General features: G+C 33.4%; 8 protein-coding genes across 10 annotated transcripts; 6 read left to right on the top strand and 2 right to left on the bottom strand.

The window, feature by feature from the left end:
• The first annotated feature begins 63 nt into the window (after window positions 1-63).
• Window positions 64-1,978, top strand: LOC107368247 (uncharacterized). Its single transcript, XM_015936038.3, has 2 exons — window positions 64-315; window positions 384-1,978. The coding sequence occupies exon 2, from the start codon at window positions 388-390 to the stop codon at window positions 1,813-1,815; it is 1,428 nt and encodes a 475-aa protein (XP_015791524.1). The 5' UTR covers window positions 64-315; window positions 384-387; the 3' UTR covers window positions 1,816-1,978.
• Window positions 1,979-2,230: 252 nt separating this feature from the next.
• On the top strand, window positions 2,231-4,898 carry LOC107368246 (aarF domain-containing protein kinase 1). The gene is made up of 3 exons (XM_015936037.3): window positions 2,231-3,481; window positions 3,553-3,759; window positions 4,127-4,898. The coding sequence occupies exons 1-3, from the start codon at window positions 2,477-2,479 to the stop codon at window positions 4,448-4,450; spliced, it is 1,536 nt and encodes a 511-aa protein (XP_015791523.2). The 5' UTR covers window positions 2,231-2,476; the 3' UTR covers window positions 4,451-4,898.
• Window positions 4,899-5,628: 730 nt separating this feature from the next.
• On the bottom strand, window positions 5,629-6,803 carry Saysd1 (SAYSVFN motif domain containing 1). The gene is made up of 2 exons (XM_015936043.3): window positions 6,619-6,803; window positions 5,629-6,466 (listed from the first exon to the last, which is right to left on the bottom strand). Exon 2 carries the CDS (start codon window positions 6,436-6,438, stop codon window positions 5,806-5,808), a length of 633 nt encoding a protein of 210 aa, XP_015791529.1. The 5' UTR covers window positions 6,439-6,466; window positions 6,619-6,803; the 3' UTR covers window positions 5,629-5,805.
• A 1,041-nt stretch (window positions 6,804-7,844) lies between these two features.
• LOC107368243 (periodic tryptophan protein 2 homolog) lies at window positions 7,845-11,203 on the top strand. The gene is made up of 3 exons (XM_015936033.3): window positions 7,845-8,400; window positions 8,476-9,594; window positions 9,667-11,203. Exons 1-3 carry the CDS (start codon window positions 8,010-8,012, stop codon window positions 10,839-10,841), a joined length of 2,685 nt encoding a protein of 894 aa, XP_015791519.1. The 5' UTR covers window positions 7,845-8,009; the 3' UTR covers window positions 10,842-11,203.
• A 439-nt stretch (window positions 11,204-11,642) lies between these two features.
• On the bottom strand, window positions 11,643-13,868 carry LOC107368249 (polyhomeotic-like protein 2). The gene is made up of 6 exons (XM_015936041.3): window positions 13,425-13,868; window positions 13,135-13,294; window positions 12,945-13,060; window positions 12,769-12,859; window positions 12,299-12,620; window positions 11,643-12,196 (listed from the first exon to the last, which is right to left on the bottom strand). The coding sequence occupies exons 1-6, from the start codon at window positions 13,491-13,493 to the stop codon at window positions 11,905-11,907; spliced, it is 1,050 nt and encodes a 349-aa protein (XP_015791527.1). The 5' UTR covers window positions 13,494-13,868; the 3' UTR covers window positions 11,643-11,904.
• An 885-nt stretch (window positions 13,869-14,753) lies between these two features.
• Window positions 14,754-17,597, top strand: LOC107368391 (uncharacterized). Its single transcript, XM_015936208.3, has one exon. It carries the CDS (start codon window positions 15,298-15,300, stop codon window positions 17,272-17,274), a length of 1,977 nt encoding a protein of 658 aa, XP_015791694.1. The 5' UTR covers window positions 14,754-15,297; the 3' UTR covers window positions 17,275-17,597.
• Window positions 17,598-19,858: 2,261 nt separating this feature from the next.
• LOC107368406 (short/branched chain specific acyl-CoA dehydrogenase, mitochondrial) lies at window positions 19,859-21,520 on the top strand. The gene is made up of 4 exons (XM_015936226.3): window positions 19,859-19,976; window positions 20,047-20,289; window positions 20,353-20,559; window positions 20,689-21,520. Exons 1-4 carry the CDS (start codon window positions 19,938-19,940, stop codon window positions 21,481-21,483), a joined length of 1,284 nt encoding a protein of 427 aa, XP_015791712.1. The 5' UTR covers window positions 19,859-19,937; the 3' UTR covers window positions 21,484-21,520.
• A 1,172-nt stretch (window positions 21,521-22,692) lies between these two features.
• Window positions 22,693-25,618, top strand: LOC107368415 (alanine aminotransferase 2-like). 3 transcript variants are annotated; one of them, XM_015936234.3, is made up of 3 exons: window positions 22,693-22,847; window positions 23,393-24,121; window positions 24,218-25,618. In XM_015936234.3, the coding sequence occupies exons 2-3, from the start codon at window positions 23,482-23,484 to the stop codon at window positions 25,069-25,071; spliced, it is 1,494 nt and encodes a 497-aa protein (XP_015791720.1). In that variant the 5' UTR covers window positions 22,693-22,847; window positions 23,393-23,481; the 3' UTR covers window positions 25,072-25,618. The 3 variants fall into 3 exon arrangements, with proteins under 3 accessions (XP_015791720.1, XP_089126372.1, XP_015791721.1); XM_089270246.1 differs by lacking the exon at window positions 22,693-22,847 and adding an exon at window positions 22,864-23,016; XM_015936235.3 differs by lacking the exon at window positions 22,693-22,847 and adding an exon at window positions 22,917-23,296.
• Window positions 25,619-26,281: the final 663 nt, after the last annotated feature.

Genomic DNA, 26,281 nt, shown 5'->3' on the forward strand with positions numbered 1-26,281 from the left:
GTTTACAAGTATACTTGTGCTTGAACTTCAAGGCTTGAGTATTACAACTTGTAATTTATAAGTTACTTACAATGTAAGCCTTCCATGCCTATGTTAACTAGTTTAATTTATTAAGTAGTTAAACTATTTGTTAATGAAACTGTAAATTGCCGGCTCAAACTTCTTTTTTTTTGCATTTACAAATCCTTAGTTGTACTTACTCTTCAAACGTTGTTCTTGTTTTGTCTTCTCACAATGATTCGAACCCTTTAACCTTTGTGGTTAAATGAACCAAAAATCACCTAAATATCTTTATCTAGTTATAAATACAATTTGGTAAGTTCAACAAGAAATTCATTTCGTTGAGCCTTATAATTAATACTGACTTTTTATTATTTTTACAGAGCAATGGATAACACATTGGAAAAAGTGTTACCAAAAATCACTCGTAACGAGCTTATTCTAAAAAATATTTTCTACTACCTGGATGAACAAAGTATTGAGCAGTGCCTTAAAGTTTGCCAACAATGGAATGTAATCGCTAGATCAGTGGATAGGCCAAAAAGAAAAATTTGTCAGATCATTGCGGTTTTTCTGATTGACCGTTTTGCTTCATTTTTCCTGCTACGCTCTAGAATCCTTAAATTTTCAAGCCCTTTGATTGAAAAAAGTGTTGATGAATACTACACAATATCTGGACGAAAAGGCCCTGAAAATTTTGAAAATCAGTTTCTCCAATGCTTGCAAAAGTCTTATTCTAGACCAAGTTGTTTGATACTCTTGGAGGGTAACAACATTAAGATTGGTAAAAAAAGACGTTGGAAGCGTGCTAAGGTGATAAACGCCATAAGATCAAGTCTCCCTCATGATTGTGCTGTTATCGGTATTGATGCCCACTATGGAATTATCGGTGAATCTTCCCAGTCTGCTTTAACAAGTGCTAAAGATCCATTAACCATCTGTTATGAAATTTCTGGACTATTTGGCATTTCTTGCCTAGTGTTACCCAAATACGAAGGATTTAACGTGACAGTATTTGAACGAGCCAGCGAGGAATGCGAGGAAGAGTTTATTTTTCAAGACGATATCAAAGCGGTTGTACTTTTCTCCTCTGGAGTTTCAAGTAAAGGTGGCTATTTGATTCACACACAAGTTGATACGATTTTCGACCATTTTGATGGTCAACTTGCCTTAGCAGGAGCGCAAGTTAATGATAAATTGGTTACAAATCAGCCTACTGTACAATATTTCTCTGATGATACCGCAAACTTTTTCTTCGTCAATGGACCTCCTCCTTATAATTCCATGTTCAATCCTAAAAAAATGTCCCTCATTGGAATCCAGTTCAGTGGCCCTAATTGTTATGCAGCTAGTTTAGCAATTGAAGATTTGAATCATCTGAATAATGGTACGGATGGCAATGTGATTGAAAAAGAGCTTGCACACATTGAATCGAAACTACTGGAATTCAAGGCTAACCTTCCTTTCCCATCTGACTCATATGGTTGGTCTAGCGAATCGATTGCATTTTTATTTTTCAACTACGATCACTATAAACGTTATGCTGAGTACTCCAAAGATATTAACGCCGGAGTTTCAATATTCCACACTGTCTTTCCTAAAACTCATATTACCGGCATTCTTTGTCACGCTCAATATGAACACAATTTTATTCCAAAGATGGATCAAGAAAACGATTTTGAGTTTGAAACTGGTCAAAAATCGCCTCCATTCGATAATTTTATTTACGAAAACACTAATAATGGTTCAAGTCGAATTTTGCTTCCCTCTCCTCGAGGTATAGCCAGTTTTTTGATCATAAATATAAACAAATAAAGTACAAAACTGAAATGGAAATTTCTAATTGAGTTCTTATATTCTTAATACATTAATAAATGTAATTTGACCTGTAAATTGTATATGTCTTGCATATTTATTGTAATCTGTCATTTCACGGAATTCTAAGACAAAAAAATAAATAAAATATTTCAGAATCTTATCTGGTTGGTTGATTTTCTTTGATTCCTATTAGAAGTGTCTATTTTTAACTGAAAAGGTGTGAAATTTCTGGAAAGATAGGCTGAGAAGAATCTGATTTTCAACCAACAGTCAATTAAATCTAGCATCAAGTCTATAAAGATGAAAAATCCGGCTCAACTAGTTGAATTGTGATGAAGATAAGCAGAAGGGAGATGAAAATAAGAACATTTAGAGGGAGCATGTTGTTTATACAACAGTTCAATTAACAACGTCATCTCAGTGCATCATGTTAAACATTCTTGATGAGATATCAGGACCTCTATCAAACTTGTTTAAATCCTTTACTATTAAATAATACATTATTGTTCCTTAATTTGAATTGATTGTTATTTTTTACATGTAAGTGAGCTCAGTTTGTTCAGCATTTCATCTCATGTGTTTCTCATCTTAACTCAAATGAGTAAACCTGTACTTCATAAGTGTTTTAGTTGAAAGCTTGGAAGATTAATAAAGTCAAATGTTATCTGCTGTTGGTAAATTGGTAAAATATTCAGTTGCTATTGGTGCCTCGGGAACAGCAGTTGGTACACTCCATGCTAATGATTGGCAAGTATCCAATCTAGGAATCACTCGGTTCGGTCGAGCTGCATTTACAGTGGCATCGATTGCTTCTGATTACAAGTTTTCTTTACGTGATTTTGATGATGACAGTGAAGCAAGTAAATCTGCTTGGTCTAAAGTACATACTCGATCAGCTGAAAAACTACTGAAGCTTTGTTCAATAAATGGAGGCGTTTTCATCAAAGTTGGACAACATATTGGTTCCCTTGATTATCTTGTGCCTTCCGAGTACTGTAAAGTTTTACGAGTCCTCCACGATCGTGCTCCAGAATCATCCATTGAGAGTATCAAATCGGTGATAAAGAAAGATCTAGGCAAAGATGCCAGTGAAATATTTGAGGAGTTTGATGATAAACCATTGGGTACAGCATCTTTGGCTCAAGTTTATAAGGCTAAGCTTCGTGATGGTCAAACTGTAGCCGTTAAAGTTCAACATCCTGATGTTCGATCTCATTCATTGGTAGATATGACTAGCATGGATTTGCTTGTTCGTCTGGTAGCGAAAATATTTCCTGAGTTTTCATTTCTTTGGCTTGCTGAAGAAATGAAAATAAACTTGCCTCTGGAGTTAGATTTTATCCATGAAGGGCGCAATTGTGAGCGTGTTGGTAGATTATTTCATCACCTTACATGGCTGAAAGTACCAACAGTTCTTTGGAATTATAGTAGTCAAAGAGTTTTAACTATGGAATACTTGGTTGGTGGTAAAGTTACAGATAAAGATTATATGGAAAAGAATGGTCTCAGCACAAGAGAAATATCTCATCGATTAGGTCTGTTATATAGTGAAATGATTTTCATGCAAGGCTATGTGCATTGTGATCCACATCCTGGAAATATTTTAGTTTCTAACGTTAAAGGAGATCCACAAATAATTTTACTCGACCATGGTCTTTACACGGTTTGTTTACTTTCCTCACTCTGTTGCATCTATTGTAACTCATGAAACTAATGGATTTTCTCTTTCTACAGACTCTGCCTGAAAAATTCCGCCATCAATATAGTCAGCTGTGGCTTTCATTAATAAAATCTGATCTTGAAGGCATTAAAAAATGGGGTTTGGAGCTTGGTGCTGGTGACTTGTTTCCATTACTTGCTTGTATTCTTGCTGGTAAAACCTGGGATACTATTTCATCAGGCTTAACGAAAACACGACCTAAAGCTCAGAGTGAAGCTGAGGTAAAAATTTTTCTGAGACCAGTTGACATGGAAACAAATTTTAGCAATTATTTCAAACATGATTTTCTAGCACGAGCGTAAACATTCAAATAATTTTCGGCATGATTTTTCTCGCTATTGTTTACGTTCTCAGATTTAGATGTGCAGGTGATGAATCTATTAACAATCAACTAGTCAAGCTAGTAATCTTACTTTCAATGTTGAATAATTTGTTTTTATCCACCATACATAACATGTTTTTTTGTTTCAATTAGAAAACTGTTTAATTTGATTTGTTTCAATTAATCATGATATCTCATTCAACCGAAACTCCTTTCCATTCTTCACTTGAAGATTACAATTCTAATTATTGTTTGTTATCTTACAGGATGCGGAGCTGAAAAATTATGCCCGACAATATTTTCCACAAATTGCTGCTATACTTAATCGAGTACCTCGTGAAATGCTGTTACTTCTCAAAACAAACGATCTACTTCGAAGTATTGAATACTCATTAGGAACTAAAGGAGAAAGAACCTCTCTTTTAACAATGTCTAAATGTTGTGTGAGGTCAATCTACGAAAAGAAGTTACTGGAATGCCGTAACATCTTATCTTCAACCATAACTAGACTACAAAAGAATTGGCAATTAGCTAAGATTTCAGTGTATCAATTTTATCTTTGGTTCACTTGTTTAATGTTAGTTAATTAGTGTTTTTTGTTTGTTTAAACTTATTTTGTTTAGTCAAGAAAAGTAACTTAAATTTACATTAATTTCGGACAAAATTTGATATTTTAGCGAAATCTGGAATTTTTTTAATTCTCAAAACCTTCTTCAAATATTGCAGACATCGGTGGAAATGTCTAGCTATACTACATCTTGATGCATTGGACTGAAGGAATCAAATCATGCATCAAAATTTTGTAAAAAATCGTTCAAAGAATTTCATGGGACCGGCTTTTTCCACCAATTGTTCAATCACTTTTTTCACCATACTGCCCATCATATTGTTCACCACTTAAATCCAACACATCCACTATTCATCATTATCGTATCTATCATGTTTAAAAAGTGGTGAACAATAGATAATTAAAAGTCTGTTCCCGTTTATACAAATGGAGTTGGAATAAAAAAATACAAAATAACCTTTATCGATTAATTTTTTTCCTTCTTTTATTATCATAAATTATCATCGATGTAATACCAATAATTATGCCCAATGAAAGGCTAAAAATCAGACAGACAAATATATAGAGTAAAGTAACATCACTAATAAAAGGCGCAGGTCCATCTGAATTGCCGTCAGGCGGGTAAGTAACGTTACTGTCCATAATAAATTAAATAACGCAAAATGTAACCAAAAAATAAATAACACAGTGCAAAATATCTAGGATTTAAAATAATAGTATTTGATATTGAATTGTTTGTCTTTTCAACAATAGAGTGGATGAGTTGAAATATTAAACATCAATTGTTGTAAAATGGTATGCGAATGTAAACGTAAACTTAATATTTAATACCATCATTTGAATGGCTGATGTGATTAAATTTGACTGTTTCTGCTAAAGGGTGAAACAGGCAAAACTTGACTTTTACTGCGTATCGTTTTTATGTTGTAGTAAATTTTTACTTGACGGTGATCGAATGAGTTTTTAAAAGTAAATTTTGAATATCTGGCTAACGGCTGTAGCAAAATCTATGATCTTTTCCTGGATCTTGTTAATCGGATCGGATTTAGATTGGCGAGTTCAAAACTCAAAAATTTGCTAAAATATAATTTACTAAAAAATGTACACTTGAACGAATATGAGCTTTAGATGATTTAAATGCAGTAGTAAAATTATTATTGTTATTACCTATCAAGCAAGAAACAAAAACAGACGACAAAATCTAAGAAATATTCCAAACAGTGAAATAATTTATACATAAAAATTCTCATCACATTACAGAAGTCAAACTCCATGATAAACATTTTTGTAATGAATAGGAATAATCAAACAATCTGGAAGAGAATCATTCGATTCCACCATCCAAGAAACAATACATTAGAAGATTTATATTGGAATTCATAAAACCATTTGACCCAGAGTGAGTTGATTGACCATCCTATCAGCATCCATAGCACCATCAATCGGTTCACAGCCATCATTGAAAACAGAGTAAGCACTGGGTTCACCGATCATTCTTTGCCGAGTTCGTGTGTTGTAGTAAATAAAGTAAAGAAGTGAAACGGTAAAAAAAACAGCTCCCCATTCTGCCTTAAAGGCCATGTATTGAAGAAAAGCATAAACTGAGAATTTGATCAGAGCTAAAATGATATCTTTCTTTGTCCATCCTGTTTCTTCTTCATAACCATCTAAATAACCATAGTCGAAATCAAGTTCATCCTCAAGATAATCTACGTACATTCCATCTTCATCTTCATCTCCGTCTCGAAAATATGCTATACGAGGTTCAGGCCTAAGCACCTGTGGACGAGGCTGCGGAGCAACTGATGGTGGTGGAGTGGGTAATAAAAAGTTAAACAAGGATCTTTGTTGGTTCGACTTTTCTCCTTCCTCTTTTTCTTTTTCCTTTTGTTTCTTTATTTCTTCAGACCTTCGAGCATCTTCAATTGCTTTGGCTTCCTGCTCCGCTTTCTCTTTTCGTTCACGCTGAGCAGCCCGATAAAGTAATAGTTGTTCCTCCAATTTAGTCATATTTGTTTGACATTTCCAAATTATGCTCCTAAAAGGGAAAGAATTCAAATCCAAAATGAGAAATTTCACGAAGTCAAAGTATAGGTAACAATGAAGAAGAATTGAATATGATGACCAAGTAAATTTCAATCAACCACTTCAGGTAAATCAACTTGATCTAAAGAAGAAATTTATTCTTACCTCTATAAATCTGTGTAGACCTGGAGGATTGTAAATGGGCCTGCTTTTGGTTTTGGATCTACAGATGTCCAGTTCCGTAAAATTTTCTAAAAACAGTCAGACATAAACCTAAAGTGATTATAAATATCAAACGATAGCTTTAATTACAACAATGGAACACTAATAATATGACAATCAGTTGATTGCCAATTTTTAAAGAGACAATAACATGAAGTCAAAACAAAAGTAACAACGAGGCGGTAATTTTGAATTTTATTGGGACCGGATTTTTTTCACCACATTCACCACTTTTTCAATCTCTTTTTTCAGCGCTATGTCCACCACCCAAGTCTACAACACTCACTATTCATCACCATTATGTCTATCATATCCGGAAAGTGGTGAACATTTGATTTGGGTGATGGACACCGCTGAAAAAGGGGTGAATGTTGAAACAGTTAAGACAATAAAAATATGATAATCTATGGATAAATGATAAAATTGAATGAATCGATTATGGATCTTGAATTATTTGATTGAATCTACTAATTAAACTTAAATCATACATTAATCCCAGTTTTTTTGCAAAAAAAGTTGGAATAGTTGGTGATTATTTTAACATAACCAGTCATTTGCTAATCAATAAAAAGTTAGAAGTGGTTATAAAAGATCAAATTAACAATAGAAAAATTAAAATCATCCTCAATTCCAAAGTAAATCTAGTTAGAAAAGGCAAATTTTCCCTGTCATTTTTAGCAAAAATATCGAGGGACTAATGTAATTAGTAAATCATAATTGAAATCGGCAAAATTCCAAAGAGTAAGAGTTATACTCTTTGCAAAATTCTGTTCATTGAAAACAGAGTTGGAGTTGCCCATAGAGATGTTCCGATATGATTGATCGATCGAAAAGATCGATAATCGGAGAGAAAAATTTGATCGTGATCAATTTTAAAGGAGATCGATCATATCGAAACATCCTCTGCTCGATAACAGAAGTTTATTTTGATCAAAATTATCGTTTAAAGTGTTTTTTGTGTAAAAAAATAGTGAAAAGAAGCTCAAATATCGAAAAATTTCAGATCGATATTTATCGCTCGTTTAAGAGATCGATCGACTTAGCAAAAAGATCGATCGAAAAGATCGATCACCACTGTGATCGAAAATCGCCCATCTCTAGTTGCCCAAACACTAACCTGGAATACTCTTTGGCTTAGCTCTCTCTTTACCACGTGTTTACCATGCCTCTGTTTCCAAACAAACATTGAATTTGGTTGTTGTGTTGTTTTTGTTAAACTCTTGGACTTGAGTTATTCATTAAGTTGATTATATTTTTTACTCTTTTTAGATCGTTAATTTATCTTCAATTTAGTTGTAAGCAACTGGTGCTATTCTGTTTTGTGAAAAGATAGGATGAAATTTTTTTACAAATTTGCCAATCTATTTGGCAGTGTTTACAATCGTGGAGACCTCAATTTTGACCCAAAAGGATCGTGTCTTTACAGCCCTTGTGGAAATAAGATTGTTCTTTATGATCTTAAGAATGGACGAAGTCGAGCTCTATCATTTCAATCCGAATATAATGTCAATCATCTAACGATTTCCCCGAATGGAAGACTCTTATTAGTATCAACAGAAAAATGTCAACTATACATGGTTTCTCCAATCACTGGTTACATTCTTCATCGTAAAGATTACCAGAAAACTGCTAAAGCAATCAATGGAATACAATTTAGTTCAGATGGTCGATATTATGCGTTATTAGTTGACAATAAAGCCTTAATTTATCTAACTCCAGGAATAGGTAAGTTTGATCCTCAAATTAGTTTATTCATAAAATCACTTGAAACGATAGTAATTTGATGTTTCCTATTTTCAGCTTTCACCGGCTCTGGACGAGAGTTATCTCCTTTCAAAATTCACAAAGTTTTGAAAGCACATTATAGTGATACTACATTTGTTGCTTGGAGTCCGGATTCGCAATTGGTAGCCGTCGGAAGTAAAGATACTACAGTTAAAGTATTCGGAGTTAGCCGAAGTCATCCAAATATTCCAATGTTGATTAATTTAGCTGGGCATTCAGATGAGCTCGTTGGTGGCTACTTTGGATCATTTTCTCATGATGACTTATCTCTTATTACAATTAGCAAAAATGGTCAATGTTTTGTTTGGGAAGCATCTTATAGTACGGATGACTTAAAAAGTATAGAACCCAGAGAAGATAAACTCAATTTCTCTCGATCTGGAAAACATTATTTTAATGATGCTTTGAAGTCTAACGCTTCTCATGTCTATGTTTCATCAACTGCATATAACGCTCAAATTCATCTACTAGTCACTGGTTTCACAAATGGGTCGGTTCTTCTACATGATATGCCTGATTTTAGTTTAATATATAGTTTAGAGTTATCCAATTTAGGAAGCATCGATGGAATCACGATTAATATGGATTCTGATTGGATCGCTTTTGCATCTGGTGTTAAACCCCTAACTGCGTCTGATTTAGAATCAGAAAAATTGACCCAATCCCAACTTTTCGTTTGGGAATGGCGAACAGAGACTTTTATATTAAAACAAAGTGGAACTGGTTCTGGTTTTACTCATATCACTGAATGTTTATCTTATTCACCTGATGGAAGTTACTTGGCCACAGGAGGAACCGATGCCAAAGTCCGTGTATGGGATACAATAGGAGGATTTTGTTTTGTTACTTTCAGCGAGGAACATAAAGCACCGATAACCGCTGTTGAATTTCAACCCAATTCTGGAGGCAAAGTTCTTATCTCAGCCTCATTGGATGGTACTGTTAGAGCTTTTGACCTCAATCGATATCGAAACTTTCGAACTCTCGCAGCACCTTCAGCATCTAAACCTGCACAATTCATCAGTTTAGCTGTTGATTATATTTCGAGTGATTTCATAGCAGCTGGAGCCCAAAATTTTTTTGAAATATTCTTGTGGTCACTTAAAACTGGGCGACTTTTGGACTGTCTTACTGGTACTTATTGATATACATTTTTAAATATTACTTTGTTCATATTTTAACTATTTTCTTTCTTTTAATCAATAGGACATGAAGCTCCTGTCTCTGCTGTCAAATTTTCCCCTACCAACAATATTCTTGTCTCATGTAGTTGGGATAAAACTGTTAGAACTTGGAATTTATTTGAAGGAGCTAATTGCACCAGAGAAGTTTTACAATTAGGCTCAGATGCTATTGGTCTAGCTTATCGCTTGGATGGGAATCAAATAGCTGTATCAACAATCAATGGTAATATTTACTTCTTCTCTCCTGAATCAGGAGAAATGTTAGGAGCACCAATCGAGGGTAAACACGACCTTGGTTTAGCCAAAACAAATGAAGAGGAAAGTGGAGATGATGATAAACACTTCAACTCTTTATGTTATTCAATTGATGGACAATACATCCTCGCTGGTGGACGATCAAAGCATTTATGTCTCTATCATGCTCCAGAAAAATTATTGGTCAAAAAGTTCACTTTAACTTGTAATAAATCACTAGAAGGTATTTTTGATTATATAAGTAAACGAAAAAGAGCGGAATTTGGATTTAATGAAGCTCTCATCAAGGCTCGAGAAGAAGGTGATTTCGCTCCAGTTAGACTTCCTGGTGTTAAAAGAGGAGACTTAGGCGATAGATCAGTTAATCCTATTGTTTCTGCTTATTCATTACAATTTTCACCCACCATGAGAGCTTTTGCAGCAGCAACTACTGAAGGTATTCTCATTTATTCATTGGATACTGTCGATTACTTCGATCCTTATGAGCTTGATGAGGGAATCAGCCCTCTTTCAGTTAAAGAATCTTTGGACAATCAGCAATATGCAGACGCTTTAATGCAATCGTTGAAATTGCGAGATCAAAAGTTATTCACAATGGTCATTGAATCAACACCAATTAATTCAATAGACTTGACTGTTAAAAGCTTACCCGTAAAGTACATTGAAATGTGCCTTTCACTATTGGCTACAGCATTGGAAAGTACAGCTCATATTGAATTTTATATTCTATGGTGTCAATCAATTCTTCGCCAGCATGGACTAACACTGAAGGCAAATTATTCCAATGCATCTCAGATGTCCGCTACATTCCGTCTTCTTCACCGAGTGATTACTCGTTGGTCTGATGATCTTCAAAAAGTAGCTGATTTGAATAAGTATCGTCTAATGTTAATCCAAACATTTGGTGATACTCATAATTTACAAGAAATAGACTCGCAATAAATCAAGACGATCAAATACTCCCCTTGTGAACAATACACCCCATTGCCAGAGGCTCTGCAACACTGAAAAGCACACTGATCTCTTTATCTATAAAAGATTCATGATAAAGCCGATTCAAAGACATTTTGCCACTAAAGCTTTTGAGCTAAATCTTTTTAAACACTTGAAATTTCTCTGACTTCAGCAAAGGGTAAAATTTCAGCAAAATATTTGATTCTTGCTTTGTAAATCTTATCTGTATGATTTTCATGATAAAGTTGGCCTAAAAATTGACAATATTACACTCGATGAACTGTTAAGACACAGTAAAATTATCTTACTATTTTTGTTCAAATTAAATAATAAACTAATCATGAATTCAATTCTTTCCGTATTGAATTAAATGATTTAAAACTAATACATTGTACATACAATGGATGAGCAATATGGATCTGAGTTAAACCAGCCCTTAGTCTTAAAAGGATTATCTTTTAATCCTTTTTAGTGGCGAAATGAGAGTATACCGATAAAGCCTCGTCAGAATTGTCATCAGCCAAATAACATGTTAATCAGCTCAAATTTGTTTGTTCAATTTAGCCGAACTCTACTAACAAATAAAGATCAAGACAAGCTGTCCTGATGAAGTGCAGGGAAGAGTGCAGGTTCAAAAGCAAACACCATTCTTTAATGGTGTTTGCTTTTGAACCAAGTTTTAAATTGGGTCAGTTTTACATTCAAGAGGTTTATAGATTCGAGATTTTTTTGCACTCGTTTTTCGGTGTGTTTAGAGGATTTTTTTATTACAATGACAAAATGACAAAATATAATTTCAAGAGTTTATTTTCCAAAAGAAGAAGTGTTGAATAAAGATTCAATTACCCTAATACAATACAATATAATAGCATCAAAAATACTCAAGATGATGAGCGGCATAGTTACATGATGAAAATAACTCTTAATTATTGGTTTTGCTTATTGTTCTTTGCATGATTTAAGAGATATTTTACAGAGTAAAGTGGATGAGTTAATGGATGACAAAAATGTAATGAATATGATGAGAAAGGAGTAATAGGATAGACCAAATTTAGACTGTATTTAAATTATCATCGGCTTGTTGACTTGATTCTAAAGAATTAAAAGCTGGTACAATATCAATCTCTTGTAATTGGTTAATGTGAGCATAAATTTTAAGAGCAGGTCCTAATTTCATGGATAGTCCTTTGACGACATCAACTCGTCTTAAAAGAAGAAGGGAACGGCCGTCAATCAACTGTTCTTTGAAAAGATGTGCTTGATCCGGAAAACCTATTTCTTTGATATATGATTCTACGTCCGTTGTTGTCCAATTTTTCGGATCTGGGTCCATACTTAGGCTCCTAGTAAAAGATGAAGAAAATAAACAAACAAATTATTGTAATATTTACCTCAAAAAAGAGATGCAGGTTGTGTTTAGTGGTGGTGCAAGTGGTTGTACTTACTTAACCATTTTAGCGAGTCTATCAGAGACAAAGGCATGATAATCGGCAATTTCAGCTTTAGATGGCTCTATTCCTTTAATCGATGTTTCTAATTCATCAGGTAGCTCGATTGTTGATGAGTTATCAATAAGCAAATCCTCAGGTTCCCTATTATTTTCATTAGCAGTGGCAACCAGTAATGAGTGACTTTTCCCATTAGTCATATTAAGTCTTTTAATATGAGCATTACTAATATTGCTGCTCGTATTTTCTTTTGATGGTTCTTTATTTATTATTAATTTGTCACCTGCAACATCAAGACACTTTTTGCAAACCCATGAGCCTGTGGTAGAAGAAGAATTGATTGAAATAAGAAAATGTTGCAATAAAGATAAATTTAAAGCAAATTATCCTTATATAAGTGAACAGAGTATTCTATTCACCAATATTTGAGTTTGATTTGATTCTTGATTGAAATCTTAGTATCTTACATTGTCTTTTAGGTTTAGGTTGGTCACTATAAAGCTGGATGCAAATTATATGATACGGAGTATCACAAATAGTACAATGAATTGTGGGCTCCTAGAAGAGAATAAAAAGAACCAACTGTTAATAGCTGTTGAGAACCAAATGATAGATTTGTGTTAATACTAAAGACGATACTCACGGCTTCATTGTTCAATTTGCACAAAGAGCATACTGCTGTACATTTCTCACATTGCCAGTCTTCTTCGGAAATACTGAGTTTATCATTATCATCAGGAATTAGACATCGCCGGTGTACTGTTGGGATAAAAATGATACAGATGAGAGTTGGGCAGAGAACAGTTTGATAAAACTATAAAACTACAACTTACCTTTGAGATTACATTTATTGCATGTAACACACTTCTCATCCCGACCTGAAGAGATCGGAAAATCACACAGATAACATTTGGGTTTATATGTATCTTTCAAATAACCATAACCCAGGTCAGATGGATCAAGAAAATCAGGTCCCAGAGACTTTTTTATTTTCTAGATTGAGGAGGAAAAAAATGAAACAGATGAAGTATTAGTGAATGATGTTAGTAATTAATAGTGTTTTTGACCAAAAACACTTTTCAACGCACATTTATCAATATCATGAACAAAAAATTAAACTTACCTTTCTCTGACTCCGAGCTCTTGGGACAGGATCATGACGGTTATTGAAATGTTTCCGACGAGCAGGCATATCAACCGAGATTGATTTAGATTCAAGGTAGTTAAATTTCAAATTCTTAATAAGAAATGGTTAAATGATAAATATTAATCTTAATAACGAGAAACAGCAAGAAAAGAAAATAGGAGCACAAAAAGACAAAACAAAAATGAATGTAACAAGCTACAAGAGTAGGTCTCTTCTGCTGTTGATTGTAAATACACACAAAAAAAGCAAAAATGACTGTTTAAACACCAAATGAAGTTGATTATTGAATGATATGAAACAAAATTAATAACAGAAATGATCAATCTATTATATTTTTAACGATGATAATAAGTTAATTGAAGCTATCGATGTTTTTACCAACTAACATCAAGCCGAGTCGCCATCAGTCGCACTCACCTTTTCTTCAATGAGACTCCCTCTCTCTTTATCCACTGTACTCTCGCTACTCACTCATGTTCACTTTCCCATTCTCTCTGTAATTAATCTGACTCCCTTTAACATCTTCCTCTAGGATTGTATTTAACAATTAATTGATAGTGATTGTCTCTAATGACCATAAACCACAGTTCAGGCTCTTTTATCAAGAATTACATATCAACTCAAATATCAAATCAGAGATTGCACCAAAAAATTGAACTTGAAAATCCAATCTAAACATTTATTCCTAACATTGAATCAAGAATATCATCATCTAAGCTTGAACAGACAATTATTCAACCATCTATCACCAATAAGAATATTTAAATTAAATTAAATCAATCGGTATCACTATAAAATATTATAAGAGACTACCGCAGACTTTGGACAACATTTTTGCAGTCCATGATTTATCTACCAATACTTCAGCATTGTGATTCTATAAAAGCTCATTTTTCGGTTGACCAATAGATTAAATGACCAATCAATGCTGAACCTGATAATGATTTGGCTATAATTTAATCAAATATCCATAACAAACTAAGCAAGGTAAATTTCAATGTTAGATGCAGAGCTCAGTAGATCCATGGTGCGCTCATTGATGTACAAGATTGTAGCTTCATGGGTTATGGCTCAAAATTTAAAGAGTGGCTTGAAATTTTCTATCTGATTTGCTAAATATCATAACAAATCTGTTTATATCAGAAAGGATAATCATATTAAATTTAAAAATTAGCTGTTCCTTTGGTCAAAGTTGATTAAATTGAGTAGACAACAAACCCTCCAAGCTCGTAAAGCTAAAAGGTTCAGCTTTGACAATCATCTAGTGATCCGATAGATGCAGCTAGTGGCATCAATTGTATAACCCGAATTGAGTGTTTAAATTGTAATCAATTGTTAATTGTTTATAGAAATGTGTTTTCCATGTTAATCTTTACTTGATTTTCTGATTCTGCATTTGCTGGCATCTACCTTTGCTTTCTTTAACTAATTTTCCAAATCCTACCTCCTTGCTTTCACTCTACTTTCTTCACTTTCTGACCTCAATCAAGGAACTTAATTGAGTTGAATTTATTACAATTTTTAACTAGATTTTTCACTTACAGGTGCTTAAAATGGCTACTTCAACCAACCAATTCATCATTTTCCACAATCTTTCATTATCATTTTTAATCTGTGAACATTATTATCTTGTGATATGCTCAAGATAATCCATGATTATCAACTGGTTGCTATTAGAGTTCCATTTTTCCTATTCTCTGTGCCATTGGTATTTTTGAAATCATAAACACTGCTCAATTCACACTATTGTCTTATAGATAATTTGTGTTTATTTTTATTTTCCAATTGTTCTCTTGTTGCTGTTACCCTTTTTGTTTATTACTTAATATTTTTATATCAATAAGAGCCAATGATGAATGGATCGTCAACACTCTCATCATCAGCTGGTTCTCCATCTCCGCCATCATCCTCATCCTCTTCAACATCGCCATCAATCTCAGCCAGCTCATTGGCACGAGGGCCGAAAAAACTTCTGGGATCATTCAATTTTGCCAACGGTGGTACCTTTAACTGGGAAATCCCGCCATTCCCAGGAGAGAAGGTAGATGAGCCCAAAACCAAGGATGAGTTGGAGGTAAAAAAATTCACCAATCGTGGCTCCCAAGTTGAAGATCGAGATTGGGCTCTGTTGGAGGTTCAACAGAACGGGTTAGCTTTTGAGCTATGCTCAGATGTTGGTTCAAATGTTTCTGAGGAAAATAATCATGTTGTTGGTTTTGATATCACGAATAATGATGAAACCGTTTTCACCAAAACATGTTCCAAGTTGAGGAATGAACCAAGGATTGATCGAGGAACCTATTGTGATGGTTTTGCTGGTTATTTTGGATACGAGGAAAAAGTTGGGAAGCTAGCTGTTGATTTCCCGCTTGCTGATAGTTCTCACATTGAAGAGGTGCTTAATGCTTGTCACGGGGATTATCATTGGGCTTTCAATTTGCTTAGTCAATTTAATGAAGAACATTTTACTAATGCTGCTTCTTCATCTGTCAATATTAGTAATCGAGTCAATAACAATAATGATGTGCAAATTATTCAAGAATCATTTGATTCATCTTCATCTCCATCACCTGATACAGCTGTTTCTGCAAATGAAATCAGACCTGATACAATTCATGAAAAATTCCATGGACTTGGCATAGCAAGTCAACTGATATCGGATAATTTAGACCAACAAAATGCTCAATTCACATTTTATCTCGATCCAGCATTTGCTGATAAATTACAATCATCTTTTGGCCAAGTTTTGAAGGAAGGAGAAAATGATGAAAAATATCTTCGAGTTGAATGCAGTGAAGAAGTTGCTCAATTAATTCATTATTTGTGGGTCAAAGCATACAATTCATTGGCGAAAGATAATCCTGTTGCAAATACTAATACAAATAATTTCAATATTGACGACATTTTTAACTTTTCTTCATCAAGCAAACCTGTTACCAAATCGACCAACAATGGCAACAACGGCAATTCAAGTAAAAAAGAGTTATCAACAAATGCTAATAAGCAAATGCCTTATGAACCTAAAAGTGCCTTCCAAGAAATTATGGATCTAGAAATGGCCATAAATCTCAGTCGCAAAGAGTTTAATTCATCTCCATTCAATCACGCTAATTCAAAGCATGCAATATCAACCAAATTGAAGAGGGAATGCTTACGCGCTTCATATCCTGGTCTGGATGAAAAAGCACTAGAAGAACTGTTTGAAGCAAATGATTACCGGATCAAAGAAACAATTGAATCAATCGATGACACGCTTGGAATACAAACTACCATAACTCCAGAAGTATATGCATTGATTAATGAAGAATCGGATAATTCTGACAACTACAATGAAGCTGCAGCTAGTCACGCAACAGAACTTCCCGTTTACAATGGTGATACTCTTCGACAATTGAGAACTCAAATGGACCAATATATAGAAAAACGAAAGGAACTTTCTGATAAAGGCAATTCTGCCTTTCAAGCTAAAATGTACGCCGTTGCTAGTTACTATAAAAGTCAAGCTCAAGAATATGATCGTAAAATATCAGATTTAAGGAGCCAAGTCATTGACACAATAGTTCGAGCTAACCCATCCAATTCTTTGGATCTTCATGGAGTACACTCTAACGAAGTACTGACCACCCTTGGTAATTATTTGAGTAACAAGTTTGAAGAAATCAAGCGGCGAAGGATTAACAAATTACGCCTTTTAATCATCACCGGACGTGGAGCTCACAGTATTAGTGGTCCAAAATTAAAACCATTGGTAATTAATTATCTGAAACAGAAACGCTATCGCCATGAAGTAGTCAATCCTGGAGTTATTGCTGTCACAATTCCATGAACCAGCTTTTTAGCATATCTTTTCAGTTTTTATTCATTCATCTTTCTTGCCTTTCTTTTTTGACGAAGATATATTCTTCTTACAACAAATAATTATATGCATAATGTAACTTTATATCATAATCATAAGGTGAGCTCTCTTATAATTGACAGTGGAATAAATTTCCTCTGATTTTTAGATCTCATCATCCTGTTTAAGCTTAATTCAACGAGAGCAATTTTTTAACTGCAATATGAAACATTTGTTCAATTACCTTGATTGCCAAATTATGTTCGAGAATCAAACAGTAAACATATTAAAATTATTCTTTGAAAAGATGTAAAGATTTACTTGATTCGGAAAACCTATTTCTTTAATACACTGATTCCGATTCTGCTGAACCAGTTTTTTCAATTAAAAGACAATGGTTTCCAATAAGCAAGAAATGTTACTTTAAACACCTGTGCTAATAGGACGAACTCCAAAAGGCAAACAATGGTTTCTAACAAGGAGAAAATGTTTTCTAATTAGAGGGAATTTTTTCTTTAATTTTCAATAATTTCTTCGGTTTTTGTATCTCATCAAGATGCCACGAACTGTATCAATATTTACACTATAAATTTTGTGCATTTTTGTGCTGATCTGGATCCATACTTACGAATAGGCTTCTAGGCTCATTCGTTAGGCTTCTAGTAAAAAGTGAAACGAATGATTTTTGGTTAAAAACACTTTTCAACGCACATTTATCAGTATAATGAACAAAAAATTAGACTTACCTTTCTCTAACTACGAGCTCTTGAGATAGGATCATGACCAAAGAGTAAACTAACAAGAGAGAGCATGAAATGAAAAATCATTAAAGTTGAGGTTCAAATCTTCAGTTCACTCTCAGATGACGCCGGAAATCAAAAGCATTGATTTGTCCAGCCAAATTAATTCAGATTATTAATAAGAAATGGTTAAATGATAAATATCCCCAATCTTTTATCATTTTCAATCTGTGAACATTATTATCTTGTAATAGCTCAAGATACAATAAGAACTGACAATGTGAGATAATCAGACTCTCTTGGAATAGATTATTCAGGCCGGGCAGGGTATTTTCATGATTTTAATCTCCCTTAATCATAAAGTAATCATGTTTTTCAGACTTGGTCTTTCTCTCTTTTCTCAGCCCCTTTTATTGTCTTTCTTCGTCATCACTCAGTCTATCAAAGATTAAATCAAATCATTAATCTTATATCTTTATGCTTTGAAATAAGCCAATGTAGAGCGATCCCCTCGATGCCTCATTTTGAGAGGTTTAACTGCATCTTACCTGTATTGTAATCAGCTCATGTCCGATTGGCTGATTGACCACGGAACAACATGAATTTCAGTTGAATTTTCGGCTTCCAAATGTCTTGGAAACTTGTCCTGCTTAACGATTCATAAACTCGATGATCATAGTTATTGTGATGTCGAATGATCTTGGACTACAACCAATTAAAAGTTTAACTGAATGACAAAAATTTCATTCCCAAAAATATTTGGCCTCTATGGCTTCCACTATTCCTAATTACAAATGTATTGACAAATTAAACCATCATTTGGATGTTAGAACATTTGAGCCTCTCGGAGATATAATTAACAAATAAAACGGGTTAGTTGATTTCACATAACGGATTCAAATAACAATGGTGGCAAGCTCGACCTGGGTTGACTTCAAATTCAAAAGTACTCAGAAGATGTTGAATAACAATGGAAAAATATGTTTATATTAGTTTATTCATTATCACAAAATCTTATCCATTAAAACATGTTATCCTGAATCAATATATTTTTTATCATCAACAATCATTTTCAACTATGAAGATAGCTCATTATCTTGATGTGAATTGTAAATTCAAACAACTTATGCCCATTTAATTGTTCATCATGTCTTCAATCAATTCTTCCACGATCTTTTAGATGAATTTTGTCTATCTGAAGTATTAAATCAAAATAGATATTTCGATTAATTTCTGGTTAAAATATGGAAAAGGCTGCCAAAATAATGGTATCGAAGCATCCTTGCCATCAAATCGCTGAGTTTTCATTGTCTATTGACTACTTTGACTTCAAACAATTCAATGATAAAAAATATAATAAATCAGTAATTCAAACAATCTCGATCTATTCTGAGCTTATTCTGGTCATTACCTTGCGAATTATTCGTGCAGAATCAATTCTGATTGAACAAAGATCAAACAAATAATTTCATTTTCAACATTGCTTACTATTTTCTGATTAAGTTCACTAAATCTCTCTATTAACTCTTTTTTAATTTGAAATGATGAATATTCCGGAGCATTGGAATTGATTGATACGTTGGTTTAAAATGTATTCACCTGGATAGACCTCAAAAAACAAAGAACGGTCCTTTCGAGTCTATCAACCAGTTCGCCAATACATGTAATTAGGTGCAAGCAAACTTAAATCATCTTGGGCTACTCTAGATTATCAAGTTAAGTTTTGTTAATCTCGGCTAAGCCTGGGAAAATGGCAAAGCCGGCTGACTTCCACTGACTGGCTATGAAGAGTGAATAAAAACAACTTGCTTTGAAATTTACGTTCACTTTTAGTTTTGTTACGTTCTGAGTACAAACTTATTTTCTTGTTATAATTCCAATTATTTTTAATCATTAACATCTCAATTGTGAACAATGGTTCTTTTCAATAGTGCTCGAAGTTTAAATTCAAAGGTACGGACGAAAATCATTAATTTATCACCTTTTCAACTTGAATTAATTTTTACTTTGTTAACAACTTTAGGTTGTCGTTCTTCAAAAATTATTCAATGGTACTTTGAGTAGGCAATTAAATCATGCCAAAAAATGCTCCACTCAAGTGTTGAACAGTCGAACTCCAGCTTCTGTCTTGATTTCAGAGGATGAGGCCGCAATTCAAGAAATGATCAGCAAAATGTGTCAAAATGTGATTCAACCAAGAGTAAGAAAAATGGACGCAACTTCAACAATGGATAAAGAAGTGATCGATGCTTTATTTGAAAATGGGGTAAGTTGTTCATTTAACATTTCCTAATGCAGTAAATTAATTTAAGTTAATTGTCTATTCTAGTTGATGGGGATTGATACAGATACTAAATATGGAGGTACAGGTGCAAGTTTTCTAGCCACTGTTCTAGCGGTAGAGGAATTGGCTAAATTTGATCCTTCGGTTAGCATATTAATGGATGTTCACAGCACTTTGTGTGTGTCCACTTTCAACAAATATGCATCTGAAGAGCAAAAGGAAAAATATTTACCCCGATTAGTCAAAGATACGGTGAGTGTTAAGTTTTATCTCTGACACAATTTTTTAAAGAATGTCCAAATCTTTCCATCTGTCCATTTGTAATAATTAAAGGTGAATCTAAATATTAAGATAACAATTTTGATTGATTTCTCCTTTTAGGTAGCTTCATTTTGTCTGACTGAACCAGATTCAGGTTCTGATGCGTTCGCTTTGAAGACAAGAGCCGAAGACAAAGGTGATCATTATGTGATCAATGGCAATAAATGTTGGATCTCAAATTCAGGAGAGGCCGGTGTGTTCCTCGTCTTTGCTAATATCGATCCAAGTAAAGGTTACAAAGGAATAACTTGTTTCATTCTGGAACGAGATATGCCTGGTTTATCTGTGGCTAAACCTGAGGACAAATTAGGTATAAGAGCTTCATCAACATGCACAGTTACATTTGAAGATGTTAAAGTACCTAAAGAAAATGTTCTTGGTACCATTGGCCATGGTTATAAATATGCGATTGGTATTTTAAATGAAGGAAGAATAGGAATTGGTGCTCAAATGATTGGGTTGGCGCAAGGATGCTTTGATCATGCAGTTAAATACACATTGGAAAGGAAACAATTTGGTAAAGCAATTTTTGACTTCCAAGGTATGCAACATCAAATTGCCACTGCGGCCACACAAATTGAAGCTGCTCGTCTACTCGTCTACTCTGCTGCTCGAATGCGTGATGCTGGTGTCGATGTTGTCCAAGCTGGTGCTATGGCCAAGTTTTACGCCTCTGAAGTGGCAACTTCCACGACTAGCAAATGTGTTGAGTGGATGGGAGGAGTTGGTTTCACCAAAGACTATCCAGTTGAAAAGTATTATCGAGACTGTAAAATAGGATGTATTTACGAAGGCACATCAAATGTTCAACTCAACACCATTGCCAAACAACTCAAGACAATTTACGCACAATAATTGTGTTTCAAATAAATGTACATTTTCCTAAATTAAATGAAGGATTGGACTAATTGTTAGATTCGTGTCAGGAAAAAAACAAGATCTAGTTTCTTCATCATAAACTTGATCAATCAAGGACTTGAACTTTGCTAATTTAATTGGTTCTTTTAAAAAAGGTACTTGATTGTTGATTCCCTTGTTGATTTAAGTAAGTCAATGATAATTGATAGATAGTAATGGAAGTGATTAAAAACTGCTTGACAAAGATTATCAAAATTTGATAACAGTCAATGACGAAACTTAATCAATCAATTTGATGTGTAAGAATAAAACAATAAAAAAATCAATCACTATCAATGATCATTTATCACAGATACAATAATATAAGTTTTTTACAATCTTGATTCTCTCCAAATCATTTCAACCTTAATCAATTGCAGATGTAATCTAACAGTTATGACACCTGAAATTGATTTGAGATTTGTTAGGTGTTTGACTGTTCAATGTGAAAATGACAATCATCTAACTGGCTAGATTCAATAATAAATTACAGACATCAGTGATCATTCCTCAACGATCAAGAGCTTCTAATTGTCTTGAGTTTAATCCTGAGTTTAGAGATGGCTTTTGGTACGATTGGAAAACGATGAATGTAGGAATTAAATCGAGTAAGGTTTCAGTAACAGTAACAATTGAATGTACACTCATGATGCATAGGAAAAAGTTGAAGCATTCATAACAACATTAAAAAATCGAGGATCACAAATACAATGCAATTGATTAAAATACTTAATATCAAAGTAGTTGAAGTGTAATTTTGTGCGGGGGATAATATTCACCAAATAATCTGGGAAACACCTGAAATGAAACTTTTGATTCAGTGATTCACTTTTATCAATGTTTGTTTCTTATAAACAAACATCTTGTTTATGCTGCCATCTAAGCTATTCAAAAAGAGTTGAATAAATTACAATTGGACTTTAGCTTTATGAAATTACGATTACAATCGACTAATGATATTTTTTTATTGAAAGATTTGATTATACTTGCACTCCTTGCAATGAAAATATCATGGAATGGAAGGTTCACTTTTATCAGGGAATCTAATCTTACTGAAATTTAATCTTACCGCATTCAATTTGTATTAGAGGATTATCAACAAGATGGAGACACAGAAAGTTTCTTAATATGAGAAGAAAATTATGGACTTTTAAAACTGTATTTCTAAATGTTCAAAAAGTATACGAATTTACTAAATTGTTGAATTGTTCAATTTTTGATAGATTATGTTGATTGCATCTTTGAATTTAATTGTATTGTATCGTTTTTTGGAAATTTAAAGGAAATCAATCAATTTTTTATGCTCTCCTCTGGATAATCAGGTAAACATCTTATTCTCCTTGAATTAACATTTCTTTCTTTTCTCAATTTCTCTTCCATCTTCTTCTTTTTTCAATTAACATTAAGAAAATTTTATAACACTATGAATGTCTGTTTAACTTAATTGTAGTGAATGAGGAGACATCAATTGACTATACGCTTCTTTAAGTGGTATGATCTTGAGAAACCAAATTACTTACTGCTTAATATTATTGTTATTGAATCATTTTATCAGAATCAATAATATCCAGTCAGTATTCATATTAATCATCTCTTGAATATTTGTCTGGTTTTGTCTTTACATAGCTGTGACTCCTAATTAATTCAAATCAGAACAGAGTATCAGTTCTGTTCTGTAGTCTTTTTGTACTCTTATATTGTGCTTTCAAGAAAAGACAATTACAAGCTTATCAGCTGATTTATCAGTCCACTTTTCATCATAGCTCCATTGGTCAATATAACATTCTATTTTTGTTTATTATAATGACATTTGGTGAATTGATCCACAACTTCATTGTACTAATATTCATTTTTTCATTCTTTCTAGTTTGGATATTCCCAATCAAGAATCATCTAATACTTTCGAACCCAATAAACCTTTTGTCTCTTAAACTCATCTGAAAATTGGAACGATCAATGTTTTCCCTGCAAAGAAACTTAAATCAATTGAGAAAACTTTCTAATCAATCAAGATCTAAATCTTACATTGTTAACCTTGATAATATTAATCAAAATGTTAAGAGAATAGAGTATGCAGTTCGAGGGCCTTTGGTGATTCGAGCCGGGGAAATCGAGAAGGAATTGAAGGCTGGTACAAGTAATAAATCCTTTAGTGAAGTAATTCGAGCAAACATTGGGGATTGTCATGCGACTGGACAAAAACCATTGACTTATTTTCGCCAAGTGATTGCTTGTTGCACAGATACATCGCTATTGGATTCTCCGAAGTACCCGAATGATGTGAAAGAAAAGGTTAAACTTCTACTTTCCTATTGTGGCGGTAACTCGGTTGGAGCTTATTCTGACTCGGCCGGTATAGAGATTGCTCGTCAGCATTGTGCTGAGTATATTGCAGAACGGGATGGAATACCCAGTAATTGGCAAGACATTGTATTAACTACTGGTGCATCTGAAGGAGTTAGAGCTGTATTAGCTTTAATCAATTCTTCTTCAACTGATGATAAACCATCTGGAGTTTTAATTCCTATTCCTCAATATCCATTATACACTGCAACTATTGCTGAATATGCTATGCATCCTATTAAATACTATTTAGGTGAGTTTCAATTTATTAAATCTAACCTATTATTTGTGCAATTAAATTTAAGTGTAATGAAACTCTATTAATGAAAATTTTTCGTAATTTTAATAGATGAAGAAAATGAATGGCAACTAAACATTAAAGAACTCAAACGAGCTTTGGATAATGACAGATCATTGTGTAAACCAAAGGCCATTGTCATAATTAATCCAGGTAATCCTACTGGATCAGTTTTAAGCAAAGAAAATATCAAAGAAATAATCAAATTCGCCAAAGAAGAGGGTCTAATGATTATTGCTGATGAAGTTTATCAACACAATATTTACAAAGAAGGTGCTGCTTTTCATTCTTTCAAAAAAGTGATGCATGAAATGGGACTTGAAATTGAGCTAGCGTCTTTAATGTCCTCATCCAAGGGATATATGGGAGAATGTGGACTTCGAGGGGGTTATTGTGAGTTCATTAATCTTCAGCCCGAAGTCAAAGCTCTTTTCTTGAAAATGTTATCTGCCCGATTATGCTGTTCAATTCTTGGTCAGATAGCAATGGACTGTGTTGTTTCCCCACCAAAACCTGGTGACCAATCATACGATTTGTTTGCTTCTGAGAAAAATGCAATACTCGAATCTTTAAAAGCTAAAGCAAAATTAGCTGCTGAAACATTCAACTCAATTCCAAACATGAAATCTAATCCAGTTGCTGGAGCAATGTACGCATTTCCACAAATAATCTTACCCGAGAAGGCAATAAAAGAGGCACGAGATAAAAATATGGAACCAGATTTCTTTTATGCTAAAAATCTATTGGAAAAAACTGGCATCTGTATTGTTCCAGGTTCAGGGTTCGGCCAAATACCTGGTACATATCATTTCCGAACAACCATTCTACCCCAACTTGGTGAACTGAGAAAAATGATGGATCGTCTGAAAGTTTTCCACTTACAATTTCTCGAAGATTATAAATGATATTACTCAATGAATTGATACTCAATGGATCAGGAAATTGGACGAGAAAAGTTCTTGTTTAAAGGGGATTACCAAAGTCGAATCGATTCGTTTATGTCTTGCAATTTATCAAGAAATTTATTGAGCTACATTTTCTTTTTTCGTCGGATCCTCTCTCAGTTTGCGTGTTGAATAAACTTATTGAATCGATTTGGGTTATTTCATTCGAAACCCCCTGATACAAAATTTTATTCAGAGTCTGTCATAGTATTTAAATACTACAGACAAAAAACTTCTTTCAAAGTGTTTAGATTATGTTTTATGGTGCTAAACATTTAATTTGATCAGTTTATTGGTGATTGCTTTGTTGATTCTATTCTAAATTTAAACTAAATCTTGTTTTATATAAATGTTTTTTATCATTGTTAAAAATTGACTTACGCATAATGTAAATGAGTGTTTCGTGCTATTGAACAATCACAAAAAAGCATAAGTTCAATCAGATGCATAAAAAGACAAAAAAATTTACCATGTTATTTTAATTAATAAAAGTTTGAAATTATTCTTACGAGTTTTGAAGATACCTTAAATAAAGAGAGAAATTAAATGTTTAAATAATGTAAATTTCTTTGTTGGTCCCAACCTTTCTAATCAGTGATTAATAAATCACAACTAAACTTACTCGAATCATCAATAGGTGGCATAGCAAAGAAGATACAAAATCAGTTAACAGGTGGCGTTTAGCTGATTCGACTGCATTTTTTCAATGTTAGCCTCGATCTCAGCTTATCAATGATTCGGTAAATTTATCACTGACACTTAATTAATTAAGATGTCTAAAATGACAAGATTGTCAGGTTTATTGTGATGATCAGTTTGTTATTTTTAGCTGCTGTTTTATTCCTGAACTTGGCTCTGAAATGTTGCCAAAAGTTAATGTTTGGACAACATCTATGGTCTAATGTCTGTATTTTGATTAGTTATAAAATATATGGCTTGTCATCATCATCCTTGATTTAATTTTTACAATCAAGGTGTTTTACTGCTTGAGATAACATGCAGACACAATAATTTGCTTGTCAATGAGTTTAATTATGTATAGCTTTATTGTATCCCATCAATTTGTTCCACTCTGTTAATCTTTTTCAAAGAAAATCAATTTGTTCTATTTTCTTACGGCTGATGATTGCGCTTTAACCGATCATCAGACGTGTTTTCATTTTATGATCAT

Source organism: Tetranychus urticae, chromosome 1 (genome assembly GCF_039701765.1).
Source record: "Tetranychus urticae isolate SD_2017Ah chromosome 1, NJAU_TeUrti_SD_1.0, whole genome shotgun sequence".
Classification (NCBI taxonomy): domain Eukaryota; kingdom Metazoa; phylum Arthropoda; class Arachnida; order Trombidiformes; family Tetranychidae; genus Tetranychus; species Tetranychus urticae.

Bases quoted from the DNA above. Each gene is read 5' to 3' on its own strand.
- LOC107368406 (XM_015936226.3), top strand. From the start codon at position 19,938: ATGGTTCTTTTCAATAGTGCTCGAAGTTTAAATTCAAAG. The intron at 19,977-20,046 runs GTACGGACGAAA...TAACAACTTTAG, and splicing joins CTCGAAGTTTAAATTCAAAG to GTTGTCGTTCTTCAAAAATT. The intron at 20,560-20,688 runs GTGAGTGTTAAG...TTCTCCTTTTAG, and splicing joins CCCGATTAGTCAAAGATACG to GTAGCTTCATTTTGTCTGAC.
- LOC107368247 (XM_015936038.3), top strand. From the start codon at position 388: ATGGATAACACATTGGAAAAAGTGTTACCAAAAATCACTCGTAACGAG.
- Saysd1 (XM_015936043.3), bottom strand. From the start codon at position 6,438: ATGACTAAATTGGAGGAACAACTATTACTTTATCGGGCTGCTCAGCGT.
- LOC107368415 (XM_015936234.3), top strand. From the start codon at position 23,482: ATGTTTTCCCTGCAAAGAAACTTAAATCAATTGAGAAAACTTTCTAAT. The intron at 24,122-24,217 runs GTGAGTTTCAAT...TAATTTTAATAG, and splicing joins TCCTATTAAATACTATTTAG to ATGAAGAAAATGAATGGCAA.
- LOC107368391 (XM_015936208.3), top strand. From the start codon at position 15,298: ATGATGAATGGATCGTCAACACTCTCATCATCAGCTGGTTCTCCATCT.
- LOC107368243 (XM_015936033.3), top strand. From the start codon at position 8,010: ATGAAATTTTTTTACAAATTTGCCAATCTATTTGGCAGTGTTTACAAT. The intron at 8,401-8,475 runs GTAAGTTTGATC...TCCTATTTTCAG, and splicing joins TTATCTAACTCCAGGAATAG to CTTTCACCGGCTCTGGACGA. The intron at 9,595-9,666 runs GTACTTATTGAT...TTTAATCAATAG, and splicing joins ACTTTTGGACTGTCTTACTG to GACATGAAGCTCCTGTCTCT.
- LOC107368246 (XM_015936037.3), top strand. From the start codon at position 2,477: ATGTTATCTGCTGTTGGTAAATTGGTAAAATATTCAGTTGCTATTGGT. The intron at 3,482-3,552 runs GTTTGTTTACTT...CTCTTTCTACAG, and splicing joins TCGACCATGGTCTTTACACG to ACTCTGCCTGAAAAATTCCG. The intron at 3,760-4,126 runs GTAAAAATTTTT...GTTATCTTACAG, and splicing joins AAGCTCAGAGTGAAGCTGAG to GATGCGGAGCTGAAAAATTA.
- LOC107368249 (XM_015936041.3), bottom strand. From the start codon at position 13,493: ATGCCTGCTCGTCGGAAACATTTCAATAACCGTCATGATCCTGTCCCA. The intron at 13,295-13,424 runs GTAAGTTTAATT...TCCTCAATCTAG, and splicing joins GAGCTCGGAGTCAGAGAAAG to AAAATAAAAAAGTCTCTGGG. The intron at 12,197-12,298 runs GTAAGTACAACC...ATCTTTTACTAG, and splicing joins AGACTCGCTAAAATGGTTAA to GAGCCTAAGTATGGACCCAG.